Raw genomic sequence first — 17,367 nt, 5'->3', positions numbered from 1 at the left:
TTGCTCCTGTGTGTTGGCTAAGATAACCCCCTGTGTGGGCTGACGCAGGTTTCTCTGCCCCGCGCCGTTGTGCAGAGGTGGGTGTAACACCTGCAGAGCCACACAGCTGTACAGGGGTATCTGGGCACTGATGTGGAGCCTGTAAAGTGCGAGACAATGCCTGGAGCACCTGCACGTGCGTCGATTGTACCGCGGTCCTACACCAGGTGTAGGCCCATTGTGAATACAGGAACGGTCCCTGCCCCAAGAGGTGTGTGTGGTCGTGATAAGGACAGAGTGCGTGGGCATCGCCTGGCAGCCCTGTGCAGGAGCTGGAGGAGCAACTGCATCTGGAGATAGCCATAAATCCTGCTGGAACAGGGTGTGGGCTGAGCAGGACTGTGTGGAGAATGGAGATTACGTGATGAATAGGAGGTAAATAAGAGGAAAAAAAACTTCAGAGGTAGTAAAGGGGTTCTTCACACTGACCCCAGGGGAAATGAACCCCACAGAGAGACACAAATTCTCTCCTGGACTTGTAAAATGCGTAAGCTCTGTCTAGAAATAACTTCCACAAGTGTGAAATCGCTCACAAAGGCAGGTTGTCGTTTTGGTTGGAACTAGATAAAGTAGGGGGAAAAAAGTGAAATGAGAGAGGAAAGTTAATGGCCACTTTTAACGTTTAATTGGATTTATGTATTTTTATCAGTTAAAAATTTTTGCTGACATGGGGATTATTACAATAACAATTGCTTCTGAAGTCACTAATAGCAAGATGGCTGTCACTGAGAATTGAACATTATGCCTTTGAAGTAAAAGTGTGATTTTTGAAAAATATTTTGGTCTCAGTTGGAATAAATGATTGAAGATGGAACATGTTTTTATTTAAAGAAATAGTTTCAAATCAGGAAAAACATTGGCATTTAAATGAAAATAAGTTTGAAATTATATTTTTTAAAAAAATTAGAATTGGAATTTCAGGCATGGAAAAACAGAACGTGATCAGAGATCTGAAAGGCTGAAGATAATGGGATCTGAGGCCTTTCTTCTCCAGGCTCTGGTTGCATGTGCACGGTCTAGGTGGGGCTTCAAAGGCCCGGGGCCAGTCGGCAGCTGTCCGTGTGAGTTAGAAGCACGACAGTAGTAGAGGACTGATGCTCCTCTGCTTGTGTCTTCAGCAGGGAAGCCCATCTCATGAGGGATTTTGAAGCAGCCTGCGTCTCAGGAAGCAGTCTGAGGAACCTTGCTGTCAGCTTCCTGCGCAGCACTTCCTGCGTGGATGGCCCGAAACCTTCCGCACGTCAGCGTGCTGCACAGCGGCGTTTCCCCTCCTGCTGCACAGCATCCCCCGCCAAGCCACTCTGACCAGCCTGACTTGCACTATGGCAAAGCTGTTATGTCATCTCTGTGTGTCCTGGCAGCCTCCCAGCTACGCCTCTGTGCTGACGATACACCTCTGTGGCACATCAGGCTTGCTCTTCAAACCACCCCTGCCTGGGGGCCTCCATGGCAAGGCTGCTGCAGCTCTGTGCCCGTGTTTCCAACACACATACATGGCTGCTGGGAGAGGTGCTGGGTTGGTTCCCCCATCATGTGGTGTTCTGCACTCCTTTGTGTGTGTGGAGTCAAACTGTTTGTCCCACAACCTTGCATTGTCTTTTCTAGTATCCTTGCTGCTGACCACCTTCTCTTCCTGATTTTCTCCTCCCCGGTACTTAGCTCTGTGGGCAGAGTGTCTGTGTCAGGGTTTGCCCAAAGGAAATGCCAAGGCACCTCACTGCTTTGTGCTTGTTACAGGAGAGGCAGATTCCAGGCGAGCCCCGAGCCCCTTGCTGTGTCTCTGCTGAGCTCTACTAGCTCCCACATACTCTCTTACTGACTGGCTTTGATCAGTGTCTGCGGTGGGCTGTGACAGAAGCTGGGTGCTGACAGGCCCAGCGACTGCTCTGCTCCTGGCCCTGCGGCGCAGATGGGGCTGTGGAAGTGCTGGAGAGGGCCTGGGCAAGGGCTCCGTGTTGGGGTGCTCTGGCAGTCAGGAGAGAGGCCTTGACTAACAAGGTCACTACCGGAGAAGCGGGGAGGAGGACAAGCAGCAGGAATAGAGGTGTCTTTAATTGCTTCATCAGATTAGCAGGATGGCAGGGAAGTTTTTCCTGCTGTTCTTCATGTCATACCAGTTCTGTGAATAAAAACCGGTCGCAGTTTTTCAGAGCTTTTAGTCTTGGCATCCTTGATGAGATTGGAGAGGTCCATGGATGGTGGAAGAGTCCTTCTGTGGTTAGCGTGGGGAGCAGCCCACATTGCCTCTAGGAGCATGCAAAAACACCTCAGGGATCCACAACCCTAAGATTTGGGAATGCTTAGGAGACAAGGTGGGTTTTTTACAAGAAGAGGGAGATGATTCCGTATTTGGATTCTGGTAATGGGGACCTTTTGGTGTATTTCCCTGTGTTTTTGTGTAAAATCTGCATTGCCACTGCAGATTTGTCATGCTGGTTGAAAGTCAGACTCAGTTGGAACAGGAAATTGAAGCTACCCAGCCTCATTTCATTGTCTCACCACAGAAATTGGAAAGCCCAAGTACAGCAGAACTGCTTTAAACAGAAATAGCCCTATAAAGTCTAACCAGGCTGGTTGTTGCAGGTATTCATACAATCAGATTTTGGCTTTTATGCCCCATGATGCCAATTCAAGAGTAGCCTGCTGTTGTGCCAGTATGACTACCTGGTAACTGTAGAAATGGTGTCTGTGTGAAAAGCCTGTTCCTGTGTTTGCAGGCATGCTGGATTTGTTTTCCTAGCACGATCACTCCAGGCAGTTATGGTGTGTTGCCATGAAGTGTCATTGTGTAGATAGCTGGGTGATGGCTGCTGCTTTAGTGATTGATCTTGATTTGAAATAACCATTTCTCTTCTTTTGAAAATGCTTGCAGCTGTGTGCCAGTTGACCACCTTTTGGAAAATACCTATACCCATTTTAGAAGTAATTTTAAACTTCAGGTTTCTTTTACTTGCAGGTACAGAGAGCAAGATCTGCACTGCATCGAACAGTATCTGGAGCAGTTTGACAGCTAGAATGACCTGCTCTTCAGCTTTTGTTGAACTGAAATCAGATCCCAAGACCAAAACTTCCCCAGAATTTCTTGCTGACTTAAGTGGTAATGTGGGAAGCTTCAGGGTAAAATGAGCACAAGCAAAAACCTTTTGCACAACACAGGAGTTACCCCTGTGAGGCTGATCCTGTGTTAATTTCAGTGGATTCTGGCTCTCCAGGAATCAGTGGATCACTGCTTGAGAAGCTCAGAAAGGCAGAAGCATTGCCTGCATTTGAGAAGTCCCACAGACATGGAACACAACGTGGATTTAAAACATGTATTTAAGCCCCAGGAAAATACTGCCTGCCTAAGGGATCTTCCAGAGAATGGTGATGACCTCGTTAGCAGCACGGTCGGTGTCACTGCTGGAAAAGCAGGGGGGTTCTGTGGCAGAGAGGTGTGTTCCTGCCCTGCAAGGGTCATCACTTACCACACAGACAACTGCTGCCTTAATGCGGAAGCCTGTCTGTCTGCTCAGCCTCTGGCAGGCGTCCACGCATGTGAAACGCCTGGGCTCAGGAGACCTCTAACCACCAACACCCCGTCCAGTGAGCAGCCAGATACTCCCACAGTAAATCACAACTGTGTGGTAAAAGATGATTCTGACAGTTCTGCTACTGTTGTGGAGATCTACACAGAGAACATTCCAAGTGTAAGGGATGACTTTCCTGATGATGACCTGGAGTATTTGGAGTGTTCAGATGTGTTGACAGCACGTGAAAATGAAATCTGGACAAAGAAATTACAGTTTTTATTAGAAAGTGACGATGAAGATGATTTAAAGCTGAGTAAGGATTGTGATGGCTGCGCTTACTTCCTCAGTGAAACGCCTTGTCGGTTCCAAGTGTCAGATAACACTACGCCTATGGATGCTGCCATTGGCTTCTGTGGTCATCACTCAAAATTCAAAGGAGTAAATGTAAGGAGAGACCCCTCTACGTACAGGCAGTCAACTCTGCACACAGAGATGACTCTCACTGTTGGACACCACCGAGACAAAAGCACCGGTCTGAAAGACAAAGAGAAGCAGCAGGTGCCTGTTGCATCTGCAGCCATTGAAGATGACCATCCCGGGACAGAAGGAGGGAAGAATGGAAGTGGCCTCTCAGCTGCAGATTTCTCACCTGACAAGCCAAAGAATGAGGACAATGTGTGTGCCAAGGTGGACTACTCCAGCGTAGGGGCTTCTCTGGCAAATGGGGCTTCAGAGACGATGACAGAAGGCAGTGCGGACACGGACTCGCCGGGTGAAAGCTCCTCGCTGCTAGAGGCAGGGGGAACACATTTGCCTGAGGGAAACGCAAGGCATGCTGTCTGCACCTTAACAGAGAGTCTGAGAAGGAACCTTCTGAAGTTGCTAAACCCAAAAGAGCTTTGCAGATACGTTAGTAACATAGGGCAGTCTTTCCAGACAGCAGCAGAGGCTGGGGAATCCAGGCAGGAGGGGATCATTTCAGCACAAATCCCCAGGGAGACAGAAAGCTTGCAAATGCAGGCTGGCTTGTGTTGCACTGAAGAGGCAGATAAAGACTCTCATTGGGAAAGGAAAAGGACTTGGGGCCCGTTGGAGCACAGTCAGATGCCAGATGAAACCGTCTCACCCAGGGTAAGTGAAGTGTTTGTCATTTAATTGAAAGAGCTGCTCTCCTGACGTGAATGTGTTTTATTCCTGTTTGGCACAAAATAATTTAAGACTTCAATTACTTCGAAAGATACTATTCATGTACTTCTGAATGACAGCTACGTCTGGGAAGGAAATCTGGTTTTGAAAAAGGCCCAAACAAACCATAAGCTGTTCTAATTATAGAGTGAGACTGATAATAGTAAGAGGCACTGATGGGACTCTGGACAGCTGGATAAGGAAATCCGATATGTGGGTGTTGCACAGGTCTTACCAAAGTCATGTTTCTTTCAGCCCAGAAAGTTTTGCAAATACCTATTGTGAGCAGGTGATGTTTAGATTTACTTTCTTTTCAGTTTGTACCCAAAGAACAAAATTGTCATCCACACAAGTTGCTGGGAATCTAAACCAAATCATCAGGGGTTTGCTTTGAATTTACAAGGAGAGGAATTCAGTCCTGAGAGTTCAGGTTACAGAGGTGAATGGAGCTTTGCTTTTTAAAAATAAAACAATGAAAGAGACAGATAGTCCAGTTCAAATGTAAAAACCAGTTAAAAATACAACCCCCCAAAGTGTTACTGGCCATGTATATGCATATTTTATGCTCTTGGTAGGACATTGCTGGGGAAATCAGTGTAGTTGTATGGTGTGACATGGTGCTCCACCAGTTTTCCTAAGTGGGAGAATTGTATCATGCTTGTTATTTGATACAGTAAAGGCTGAAGAGTTATAAAGGTTTGTATGAGTACTGAAACAATGAATAGTCTTATTAGCACTCACCTCACTGATTTGAAGGTGTGTGGCTAATTGCACAGAAAAAAAAATTATGGAAAGTAAACACTAGTGTTTTGCAGTTCCACATGCTTTTCTTCATTTATAGTATTGCAGCAAAAATGACTCCCAGTTCTGGGAAGTAGACTGGCTGGAATCTCACCACTGGGGTGCCTTAAGCAGTCAAAACCCACCTGCCTGAGAAGCATCCATGGGTTTCTCTGGTTTTATAGCAGGTAAAATTCCAGTGACGGTTTAGCAGCATGTGGTGCTCTGACAATGGGGAATACCCCACACTGAAACTAACCTGCTGGGAGTTTCCTGACACCACGTCCTGCCTGGCTTTGCAAGAGGCATCAGTTCTTTATTTTTTTCCCAAGTGTGGTGCAATAATTTAAATCCCAGAAGCCTCTTAGCAAGAGGCAGCTGTGAGTCGCTGTAAGTGCCACGACCAACTGTCACACTGGCTGGTGAGACTCTTCCTACCTGCAGTCAGTACGTGTTTCTTCTCTTTGTGTGCCCAGGACCAAAGCTTCACATGAGGTGAACGTTAGGAAGATACATATTGGTGTACACAAAGGGCTAGCAGTGAGCATGGACCAAGCCCCTGTTTCAAACACGGGTGAACGAAGATGAAATGTAGGTGTAGGGTCAGAATTAGGTGATCTTGGAAATGAGCCAAACAAAAGCATCCCATCTGGAAACTGTTCTCTGTAGGCCAAGGAAAATGTGGGCAGCTTCTGACAGCTCCCATATGTTAAGCCAGAAATTCCACACAATCTGCTTGTGTAACGTAAGAGAGGCAAGAAGGACTCCAGCTCCTGTTGCTGCACACAGGTTTGTGGTGCTCGCTGGAGCCCAGCACTTGAGACAGCTCTGCCAGGAGCAAGCAGGGGCACTTGTAGCAAACCCACAGCGCTGGCTTTTCCCTGTCCCTGCGGTGAATGGGCTCTGCTGAGAGGCAGAGCCACAGCAGTGACTGCCCAAAGATTTACCCCTCCCCTTAGTGACCGGTTGCCTCTAACTGGAATACCCGTTGTGGTCTTGTGCAGCAGCTGCTGTTCTGGGTGAGTTCTTCCATTAGATGGTCGAGGTGGGAGGCTCCCCACTCCCCTCATGACCTCACAGTCTGGCCCCAGGTGAAATTCTGTGTTTATCTAACACTTCAGAGCAGCCCCATTAGTAATAGGTCCTAAAAGCCAACTGTGCCAGCTGATGTGCTGCACACTGTACAGAGAGGCAGGAGTCAGGTGTGCAGCAGGTTGTTCACGAGCCAGTCTCTGGTGAGCATTCAGCCACCCCTCAGCACCAGGGTTCTGGCCTCACTCCTGACTTAGAGCCCCAGTCTGCGGAATGCTGGTGGTGTTGGTGAAGCCCTGCTGGAACTGGCAGGTTCAGAGGAACTCCAGGGCGTGAGATACTTGACATTTACACTGATACCCAGGGGTAATGGCATGTGGTGTTTGTGTATTTCTAGAGCATTTTTTTATCTGTTGATTAGATCTGCTGTACATCCTGCCATGATACTGGTTTGCTCATGTCAGAACAGCCTGCTTTTGTAGAATTTGAGAGATGCTTGGTTTGACCTTTCTGCCGTATATTTACATCACTTCTAGATAAGGTGAGTTCTATTGGCAGAACTGACACAGAGCTGCTGAGTAATGGGGTAGTTTGGTTGTGCACACCAAGTGTTTTGCCAGGCATGTCCTGGCTCTGCTTTGTTAGATTCCAGGGTACCCGAAATTGGAGCGCGTTGGCTGGCGAAGCCGTTCATCTGTTGGGCTTCTGGCCCGGTCAGCGTGTTAGCATGGTGTGAGCTGTTGGGGTGTGAGCTCCTGGAAGCTGCTGTGTGTGATGGAGAGCTGGGACTTGGGACTTGGAGTGTTCCATTGCTGCGACATGCTGAAGGTAGAGCTCCCTGCTCTGCAGTTAGCACAGATCTGTAGGAGCTGTGAAGGAGAGGGTGTGTGGGAACAACCTGCAGAGAGGTGGGAAAAGGGTGGGACAGTGAGAGGGGGTGAAGGAGCTGGGTTACACAACAGAGGAGAGCAAAAGGAAGCCCTAGAAGGGTGTCAGCAGCCAGGATGAGTTCGCTGTGCCCATGAGGAGTTAGACTGAAACCCTGCAAATGGTTTCACATAGTCCAGTAAGCAGCTGTTGGGTGGAAACTGGTGGAGCAGCTGGCTCTGAAGACAAAATGGTGAGGGCTTCTGTTCCAGAACAGCGAGTAAGAATTACTGTGCATGCCCAACACTTCATTTTCAATCAGCTTATAGTTCCTTCAGTTTTCATTCAAATGCTTTTGAAGTACATCACTGCCTCTCCTCTCATTTGAGTGAATGGTTGCTGGAGAAAAGGAAGGGTTGCTGGTTATCTGAGCTCAGAACCTGGTCTGTTACAGTTTTGTCCAGGGATGTATTCTTGAGCTCTTTTCACCACTCACTGTTCTGTTGCTGCAGGTTTGAAAAATGCTTTGCCTCTGACAGGGGACGCTGGAATCCTGGAGGTGTTCAAGGCCAGGTTGGATGGGGCCCTGGGCAGCCTTGTGTAGCTCCAGGCCTGGAGGTTGGTGTCCCTGCCTGTGGCAGGGGGGTTGGAGCTCTGTGATCCTTGGGGTCCCTTCCAACCTATGCCATTCTATGATTCGATGATTCTATGAATCCAAATCTCCTCCAGTCTGAATCTCAGCAGAAGCTAGGGCTCTCCCTTCTCAGAGTGTTTCACTTCACTCCCCCGAAGGCTGCCGCCGCCCTCTCCAGTCAGGCTTCCTGCTTGGTGCATGTGCATCTCAGTGCAGCGATTCATCACCTCCCGGGATGAACTGTTTTCTCTCAGAAATCACAAACCAAGCTAAAAGAGAAACCAGCTCTGGCAGCGCCGGGTGGAAGGGTACTTGTGTGGCACAGCAGCTGCTGGCTTAGACTTGGGGTGGGGTTCAGGCCAGGCACAGGCCTGGAACCAGCGTACCCCTAGGTACATCCTGGTGATGCAGCTCTGTCTGCGGCAGCCCAGCCCAGCTGTGTGTTCCTTACAACACCCCCAGGTATTTGCTGTTCCCTGTTAATTCAGTGTTCTGTAATGCCGGTCACCAAACAGCCATGCACAGCCTGCTGAGCTCAAGAGCCAGTCAAATCCAGGAAGGATCCCTTAACTTTCAAGGAGCTCCTGTTTCCACCAGCACGGGATCCACCACAACCCATGAAGACAAAGGGGAGTATGGGGTGCTGTGTGCAAGTATCAAAGCTTGACTGTGTAGTAACGACTGAAATATTAGTGTGCTGTTGACCTTACTCTCCTAGATCCAGAACACAGCACTAGGAGGACATGAAGCCTGTCTGAGCTGAAGCTGGGACACAGACTTGCCTGTTCATCTGTCCTTTGTTGGTAGTAACCCTGGCTTTGTAATGAAAGTACATGGACTGTGTATTTCATGCATGAGTTTAAATGTGACTTCATCTTTCTGTCAAACAGCAGGCAGTGTGTCATACACCTGCCAGTTGAAATTGCTTGTTCTGCTGCATTCATGTGATGAAGTTCTCCAGCTTGTTACCATCCTTTTGTCACCCCTGGAGCAGAGCAGGCTGCCCAGCACTCAGAGCCATCATTACACCCATGGCATTAAACCGTAGAGATCTTCTGTGAGGAGAGGCAACAAAAACCCAGATCAGGATGAACAGTTCTAGAACTGTGTTAGCTGAAGTAAATCTCTTCTAAGAAATGACTAAAGTTAAAGCCAGCGAGGTTTCCTAAACACCTTTGAAGGATCTGGATCCATGTACTTTCAAACAAAGCTAACATGGAGCTGATACCACATGCCCTAGGAGCATGTGTCTCTTTAAATATCAACTAAAACCAATAAATGTGCCACTGTAAGGCTTCACATTGCATTCTGCTTTGGGGCTTTGTCCAATGCAAGGCAAGGCACTCCATTGCCAACTCCCTGTTGTCACTGTATGTGTTTTCCAGCCATCCAAACGTGTGTCTAGACTCTGTAGTGCTGCACGTCTACACATGCCTGAGAGAGCTGCCAGCATGGACAGACACGAGTAGGTAGGTAAGATAGATTAGATAGATAGATAGACAGACAGACAGACAGACAGGATGGATGATAGAAGGGATCGTGAATCCTCAGCCGACTTTCTGTGAGCATAAGAGAGCTCTGTCTTCAGTTTCATGCTGACAGCAGGTAGGGACTGACTGGCCACATGTCTGACATGCTTAAGAAGAATTCTACAGGCTTTAGTGAACGCTGTGGTTGAGGCTGCTTGGCTGTAAGGAATAGAAAAATCAACTCTGCTTTCCAGAGGTTTGAAGGGGAAGTGGAAATGGCAGAAGGGGCACTGGGCTCAGACTAAATGCTCAGAACCAACTAGGAAGAGAACTGGACCTGACTGTAGAGATATGTCCAGGCTCACATCTTCCTTGACCTTGAGAGAAGGTGTGCTTCTAAACTCAAAGACCTACAGACTGGCATCTTCTGCAGAGCAGACTTGAGCAGGAGACCAAGGCATTGGGACTCAGAGGGAACTGCAGCTGAGGAGCTGAGGCTTTGAGGCTCAGGGCTTCTAGGTTACCTTGCACTGGCCAAGGAGTTTTGAGGACAGTGTGGCAGCTACGTGGTGCGTGGGGTGGGATCAGCGGTTAAAGTTATTGACAAAAGTTTTCTGTATCTCTTCCCCGTTGTCCACAGCATGTAGTCAGCTCCACACCCTACTCAAGCTGAATGGAGAAACGGAAGGGATGAAAGGAATTGCAGCTGAAGTGGGTGGCTTTTGCAGCAAAGGAAAGCAATATATACTACAGCCGGTAATCCTTTTACCATGAACTTACGGGAAGTGAGAACCTAGTGTCTGAGCAGCCCCTGCCTCTTCCTGAGCACACAGCAACTCAGAGGAAACCCTTCATTACATATCCTTCACTGAGTAACAGCACTTGGCTCTTTTCAGCATCGCTTCCCTGCGTGGCTGCCAGCACTCCCTGCACGCTGCGACCGGGAGGACTCGCCCTGACGTGTCACAGTTGTTACTTTCAGCCACCATTACGAGTCAAACAGTAACTGTGGGTGGAATGGGGAATCACAAGGGAAAAAACAATCCAGCACGGTTACAGAGTTGGATTGGTGGCTGGATGAAAGCTCAAAACTGTAAAATGGCTGCAAATGGTGGTGGTTTTTTAAGCTCAGTCTGATGGCTTTTAGCATTTCTTCATTTCTGGTGGGAGTGGGTCCCCAGCCTCAGACAACCACTAGAAAGATAAAGAGTCAGGTGTGCCAGCTAATTCATGAGATCCATAGTGCTATGTGCTAATGGCTACTGGAAAGAAAGTGTTTTTTCAGGGGGTGACTGCTGAATTGCTCTCTACCCTTATGGATTGTTCTGGCAAGTGTATAGTAACCACAAGCATGAAGCACAACTTGTTTAAGAAACAATGGGGTTTTTGTCCAGTAAAACCCTAAAAGCTTCTCTATCTCTGGTTTGTATGGGTGAAACATGCTCGCTGCCTCTGTGGAGCTGATGGAGTGCTGAAGAGGGCAAGAGAAAATCCGGGAGAACAAAAGCTTGGCAGGGGCTCTGGAGCAAGAATTTAAAAGCTCAGCTCTGAGGGGACCATTGGACAGTTTAACAGATTTCCTGTGCCAGGCAGGTGGCAGCATTTGTGTTATCTCATGCAAGCCTAAAACACCAGCCAGTGGCTCTCTTTAATGAGGTCTGCACTCCTTGCATGAATTAAATTGGGTTTGGCTTAGTTTAATTGAGGAATGGATTGTTTCTGCATAGAGGGACAGTTTGGGATGTTCTGATATGGATGAAGAAAGGAGAAGCAGGAAGAGTCTGGATCTTTGTTTCCAGCTCTGGTCTTCCCAGCAGCACCCCAGGTTGCAAGGCATGTCTTGTTGCTGGAGGAGGGACAAATATGCCTTATGCTGAGCAATTCCTTGCTGCTGGGAGAGGGGCAAGATCTGCAGTGATCTCTGGCACTCCTTGTGAAGCTTGGAGGTGACAGAGGTGACCACAGATGGCTTAAAAGTGACCCAGAGGTGTCATTTCTTGGTAGGAGTCTTGCTTGGTGGGCGTGTGGAGTGCCATCTGAAAGGTTTCAAGGCTGATACATATTAAGAAATCATCTTGGTGAAACTGGAGATAACAGTGCCTGTGATGGAAGCTCCCACAAAGCTAGGCTGGGTAGCTCCAGCAGCTCACCAGTTTGGATCATGTAATAATTGCATACGTATGGTGGGACACTCTGACTGCTGGCAAAAAGCTTAGACGTGGCTATTTTATTTTATTTTAGCTGTATCAGGCATTGATCTTCATCTTAATTAAATGTTACATTTCTCAGTGTTTGGATCCAGATCTGAAACTTGCCAAGACCCAGGAGTTTGATTTCTGTCCATTAGGTCGATAGCTGCAAGTCAGAATTTTGGCTGTTGATGAATGGTGAAATGAAAACAAACAGTGGGTACGTGTGAGCCAGGCTCTGTGTCAAGCAGCAATTCTGATTTGTAATCACATTCATCTTTTTTCTTCTCTGTAGAATCAAGGTGCCAGTCTTAAAATCTTGACCCAGAATTGTGAGAGACTGTGTATGGAGCCTGGAGCAGACAAAGAAGGCATCTTCATGACCTGTGGGAGCGCAGGAACCATCCGTCCAGCTTCAGAAATGCTCTGTGCTGAAAGGACAGTGCAAACAGAAAATGCCAACCTACAACACCGTGCTCCTCATCATGAGAGAGGAAGGTTTCCCCAGCAAGTCTCTGGTGAACAAGGAATTCACGTTAGTAATGGCAACAGCTTGAAGAATGATGTGTCGCCTTTTCCTTCAGGGGACAGGGACTCTGTTCCCAATAAACAAGCCTGTTTGTGTGCTGTTCTCTCCTCTGCAAGGCTGTGTGATGAGCCAGGGCAGGGACAGCCAAGCTCTTGGTTGGACTTGCATGACAACAACGACAGGGATACTCTCTGCAGTCTGTCATGTGATGAGTCTCTGTTTGAAGCTAATCCCAAGTCAGCCCTGGAATCTGGAGACCCCAGGTGCAAAGGAGATGCTGATATATCTGCAGTACATGACAAGCTGTGGAAACTTCTTTATGAAGATGACTCAGGCTATCAGATCCTGTGTGAAAACCGGGGGGTCACAAGTTTGGAAGTTAAGCCCCCAGATACCCGAGTCCCAGAGCTCAGCTGTGTGCAGGAGACCTGTTCTGATCATCCTTTGCCAGCAAAGGTGATGGCAGAGCAGGAGCCTGTGAGGCAGCCACCTTGTAGGCAAGGAGCAGAGGAGGAGGACTCGGGTGTTTCTAATACCCTGCTTAAGACAGATGAAGCCTGTAACAGCACATCTGTAGGAGACATTTGTCTTGCACAAGTGGTAGAAGCAGATGGTCCATGTCTGGATTGTCACACTGGAAGTAAAGAGGGAACACCATCCGTTTGTGTCTCAGTGAGCAGCTTCACACCAGCAGTGAACAGCATCACCCCAGCTCAGCCCTTAACTCACCAAAATGGGTCCATTCACCTGGCTGGTGCCTGGGGAGGAAAGCTTGCCATTAATGATGCTTCCCAAAGGTGTGATGCAGACTTGTCCCAAAGATCAGAGAATGCTCAGAGCAGTGCTCTAGCATGGGACAGAGAAACCCCTGACGTGTCAGGTAACTCACATGGGACAGTCAGACAACTACCTCGTACAGAGCTCAACATAACCCTGACAAACGAGTCTGTAACTGGAAGTGGGTGTCATTTTAGAGACTGTTACCCAGCAGGAAAAGAGCTGCCTTATTTCCCTGAAGAGAAAGACGTTTTCCCCAGTGAAGATACCAGTCGGTTTACACAAGAACACTCTTCGGTTAACACTGTGCCCAAAAGTTACAAAGAGAATTTACAAGGAAAAGGAAATCACTCAGACTGGAATGCACAGAATGACAATTATTCTGACAGGTGTCCTTTTTTAAAAACTAATGACTGTCAAGATGTTTCTAGTGCACAAAAATGTGGTTACCTAATGCAATTGCCTAATTCAATTGAGACTCCTAAAACTGTGACATGTAAGAATCTATCCCAAGATACAGACCAACTGGTGGAAAGAGAAAAACAAGAAGCGTCATCCACTCCCTCTTCTGAGGAGCCGTTTTTCAGAGATTCTGATGTAGATGTACCTACATATGAACCATGTAAAACAGAAGAACAGAGGGAGATTTGCATAGGTGGCGAACAAAGAGCTGATACTTCCTGTGACTCAGGAGTTAGTCATGTTCCAGAGAGCCAGGCTGCAGTTTCCCCTCAGAATACATCAGAACAACATGTATTTTTTGTTGACAGCACCTTCAAGTCTGGTGAAGAGTTAAAACCAGATTCTTCAAAAAATCAGTCCTATGCACCTGGAAGTGTCACATCAGTTAGTGCCCCACTGCCTGGAAGGGCTCAGAAGGAGTGCCACAGCGTGGCAAGTGAGGATGGCAGGGATGCCAGGACTCAGTCAGATATCCAGCAAGGGATGGTAACAGGAACGTGCCCTGTCAGCCAGCCTGAGGCCCTTTGTCCTGCTCTGTCAGCAGAGGCGGGTCCTGGCCCAGGACGCCATGTGGAAGCTGAGCCCACACACACTGCACTCAAAGCAGATGAGAACTGGAGCACGCTGGAAACTTTCTGCCAAGCACTGCAGGGGCAGTTCCGTAGGGGACCCGCAGAAAGCAAGGAGCAGGTAGTCTCCTGTGAAAATACCAGAGAGCTCCAGAGAGCTGTGGAGCACAGTGCTGGTGAAGTGGAGCCGAAGCCTCCCTTGCACACTGCGCTGCGCCCCACGGCCCCGGTGCAGGACATGGATGTTACCACCAAGCAGCCCTGTCCTGATGCCATCCCTTCCAGCCACCTAACTGAGGGTGATAATTCAGTGAAGTCTCCTGAGTGTGGTAAAGTTGAAGTCATGACACCAGAGAGTGCAGTAAGTGGTTTAGGTAGTTTGCCACCAGCTGATTCAGGGAACAACCAGTGTTTTCAAGAGCAGCCGCCCTCCAGCACAGCTCAGCCGTTCTCCTTAGCATTGACCACATGTGGTCCATTCCCAGACAGCGTGGAAAGGCTGGGGAATCACGAAGGGTCAAAGCCCTACCAGGCATCACCAACTGTTGCTGGGCCTGAGCCCATCACATGTAAGCAAGACATGGCAAAGAGTGGGCATGTAGCTACTGGAGCTAAGAAGAAACTGCCCCCAGCAGCACTGTCAAAAAAACCCCGTCTGGAGGAGAGAGGCAGTGTCAGCAAGGATCCTGGCTGCGTTAGAAAGTCTGTGAAGGGTGAGGCAGGCATGACTCATAAAGAAGATAGAAAAGAGCAAAGGAAACTAATCTTGAACAAGGATAGCAAAGGTAAGAGAAAAATTGTTTTAATTTCTGTCCCTTCCCACCATTCTGGCTACAGTATGAAATTCAAGTTCATTAAGCCCACCACAAGCTTCCTTGGTCCAGGACACAGTTAAAGGTGTCCTGCCCTCACCCGAGGTGGTGCCAGTTCTGTGAACTTAGGAACTCACGCTGAACCCTCCCTGAGGTCCTTCTGCCTGGCAAATGGGTGCAACTGGTGAACGTTTTAACCTGTTTGAAGTAGTTGCTGGTTCATTTGTCTCCAGGAGTGACGTTCTGGGGACGTGCAGCGCGATGGTGCCGTGTCACCGCACACGGTGCAGCAGCTCCAGGCCTGGCTGGCGTGTGGCTGTGGTCCCCGTCACGCTCCTGTGCCCTGGCTCCCGAGTGCAGCTGCCCTCTCTGGGTTACCAGATGCTGCTATTACTAGCAAAGTACTACTGTTATTAGCAGGGGGCCCCTGATGAACATAGCTTTTTGCAGTCCTGTCTGACAAGTGGTGGCTTGTTTGGCATTGCTTTCCACTGCTGCTCATCAGAAATGACACTGATGGAATTAGCAGTGCTAAACTGGTCTAGAAGACACACGTGAAAGGAGATTCAGGTGGTTTGTCAGAGTCTCTAGGAGGCTGTGAACGGGTAAAACAACATGCAGCAGGGGCAGCTACAGCGTGCCAGCTGGGCAGGTGAGGTGTTTCTGGAGCCTGGGGATGCTTTGCAAGGACCGAGGTTTTGTTTTACTTTTTGACATTACATTTCATATTCACATTGGCAAATAACCTAATAGATGGGCACAAGGCTGGGCAGCGACTGAAGGTAAGCTAAACAGCTGTGAGGCTCCTCAGAGACTCCAGTTACACTGCAGTCTGGTCAGAGTTCTGCTTTCCCAGTCACCCCAAGCTTTTCTCTGTTTGAACATGTGCCCTTTGCCAGAGAACCAAACATGTGGGAGGAGAGACAGATTCCTTCAGAGCAGAGCAGGGAAACTGAGAAATGCCTCATCGTTTCCTGGGTACCAGAGGCTGTGCTTGAAAAATGCTTTAAACCTTCAGGCTTGCATCAGATAAGACTGAGTTTTCTTAACCTGCTATGGTCTGCCCGAGGCTGGGCTGGAATGGATGTCTGTTCCTGCCCTAGAGTCCTGTGGACATTGTCCTGGGGGCGTTGGGGTGGTCAGCCTGGCCTGTACATTGTCAGTGTGCCCTGTGGTGTGATGTTCAGCTGCAGGAGGATGCTTTGGGGCAGTCAGTTCTATTTACAGTTCTGTCACATACTGTCTGCATCAGTTTAGCCCTGATTCAGCAAGATGCTCAGGCCTTAAGGACTTAAGTGGCTACAAGTTAAACATAGCAGTAAATTCCAGGTGCCTGACCCAGGATCCAGCATTCCTTTGGCATTAGGTGGGGAAAGTTAAACTGCTGGAATGGGATGGCTGAGGGGGATGTGTCATCCCAGCTCATCCAGAGCCCAGCAGCTCAGAATTCACACAGTGGAAATGTAACACCTTGCATTTTACATCCCTGGCATCCAGCAGGGATGTGTCACCACCCCCAAACCCTTCCCTAAGGGTAGGTTGATGCAGTTTCTTTCCAAGTCCCTTCTGCCCCCCACTCACGCCCATGTGTGGAGACACTGGAGCGTCCGTGAGCCAGAGGCAAGTCTCAGCAGGCAGGTCACAGGGACCTGCCCCAGGCTGGGCAGAGTGCTCTCCTTCTGCAGCCTGGGTGGTTCTTGGACTTGTTCCCTGTGATGGTCAGCGTTTAGCAGAAGAGCTGTGCCCTCTGGCTGGGAAGGTAGGGGCTTTCCTTGAGACAGGAATTAATCCTCTGGAAGTGAAGGGGGAAGGAAAGGCCGCTGGCATTGCCACATGCAAATACCTAACTGCTAAACGTGCCTTCCCTGCATCTTGCAGAGTCTGGTCCTGGCATTGTGCATTAGGGATGTTCCAGGGGCACCTCAGAGACCGAGCATCTCTTGGGACTTACAGGTCTGCACTGCAGCAGTCTGTTAAAACCCCATATTGTAAAGTCAGAAGGAATCACAATTATTTACCAGTGTTGTCATTCATATTCTTAACCTCTGCAAATTGTTCTGGGATTCCTTCAGAATGCCAACACAGAACCATTATCTTCCACTCCTAACCTGTGGCTCCTGTGTTTCAAGCTCCCAAGCTGCTGAAGAAGATCCAAGCAGAGTTGTTCCCTGACTGCTCTGGAAATATCAAGCTGTGCTGTCAGTTTGGTGACATTCACGGCGACTCCACCATTACATGGACTAAAGATGCCAAGTTGCTAGCTCGACTGCAGAGGAGGTGAGTGAAGGTTTCTGCAGGGCTTGTGGGAAGATGTGCCAGGGATTTGCTCCTGTACCTGGCAGGATTAGTGTGGTAGATGCAAAAAACCCCAAACAACTTTAAACAGGGTAATTAGGAAGCATGATGTCACAGAGTGGATTACTCCTGGGAGTTCCCCTCAGCTTGCCTGTAACCAGTCCCATCCAACCTTCCAGCACTGTAAAGACATCAGAGGGTGTTTGAGCCTCAGCACCG

At 48.6% G+C, this 17,367-nt stretch overlaps 1 protein-coding gene across 1 annotated transcript in view; it reads left to right on the top strand.

Annotated features, from left to right (window-relative positions):
* ALPK2 (alpha kinase 2) overlaps positions 1 to 17,367 on the top strand; it is a gene marked incomplete at its 5' end in the record, with an annotated part of 30,486 nt that overhangs the window by 363 nt on the left and 12,756 nt on the right. Inside the window, 5 exon segments of the mRNA XM_084278547.1 lie at positions 230 to 414; positions 3,196 to 3,324; positions 3,326 to 4,679; positions 12,000 to 14,826; positions 16,983 to 17,130. Of these exon segments, the coding sequence (XP_084134673.1) occupies positions 230 to 414; positions 3,196 to 3,324; positions 3,326 to 4,679; positions 12,000 to 14,826; positions 16,983 to 17,130 (4,643 nt within the window).

This window comes from Gallinula chloropus, assembly GCF_964237585.1.
Source record: "Gallinula chloropus genome assembly, chromosome: Z".
Lineage (NCBI taxonomy): Eukaryota > Metazoa > Chordata > Aves > Gruiformes > Rallidae > Gallinula > Gallinula chloropus.
This window is presented reverse-complemented; position numbering and strand designations above follow the sequence as displayed.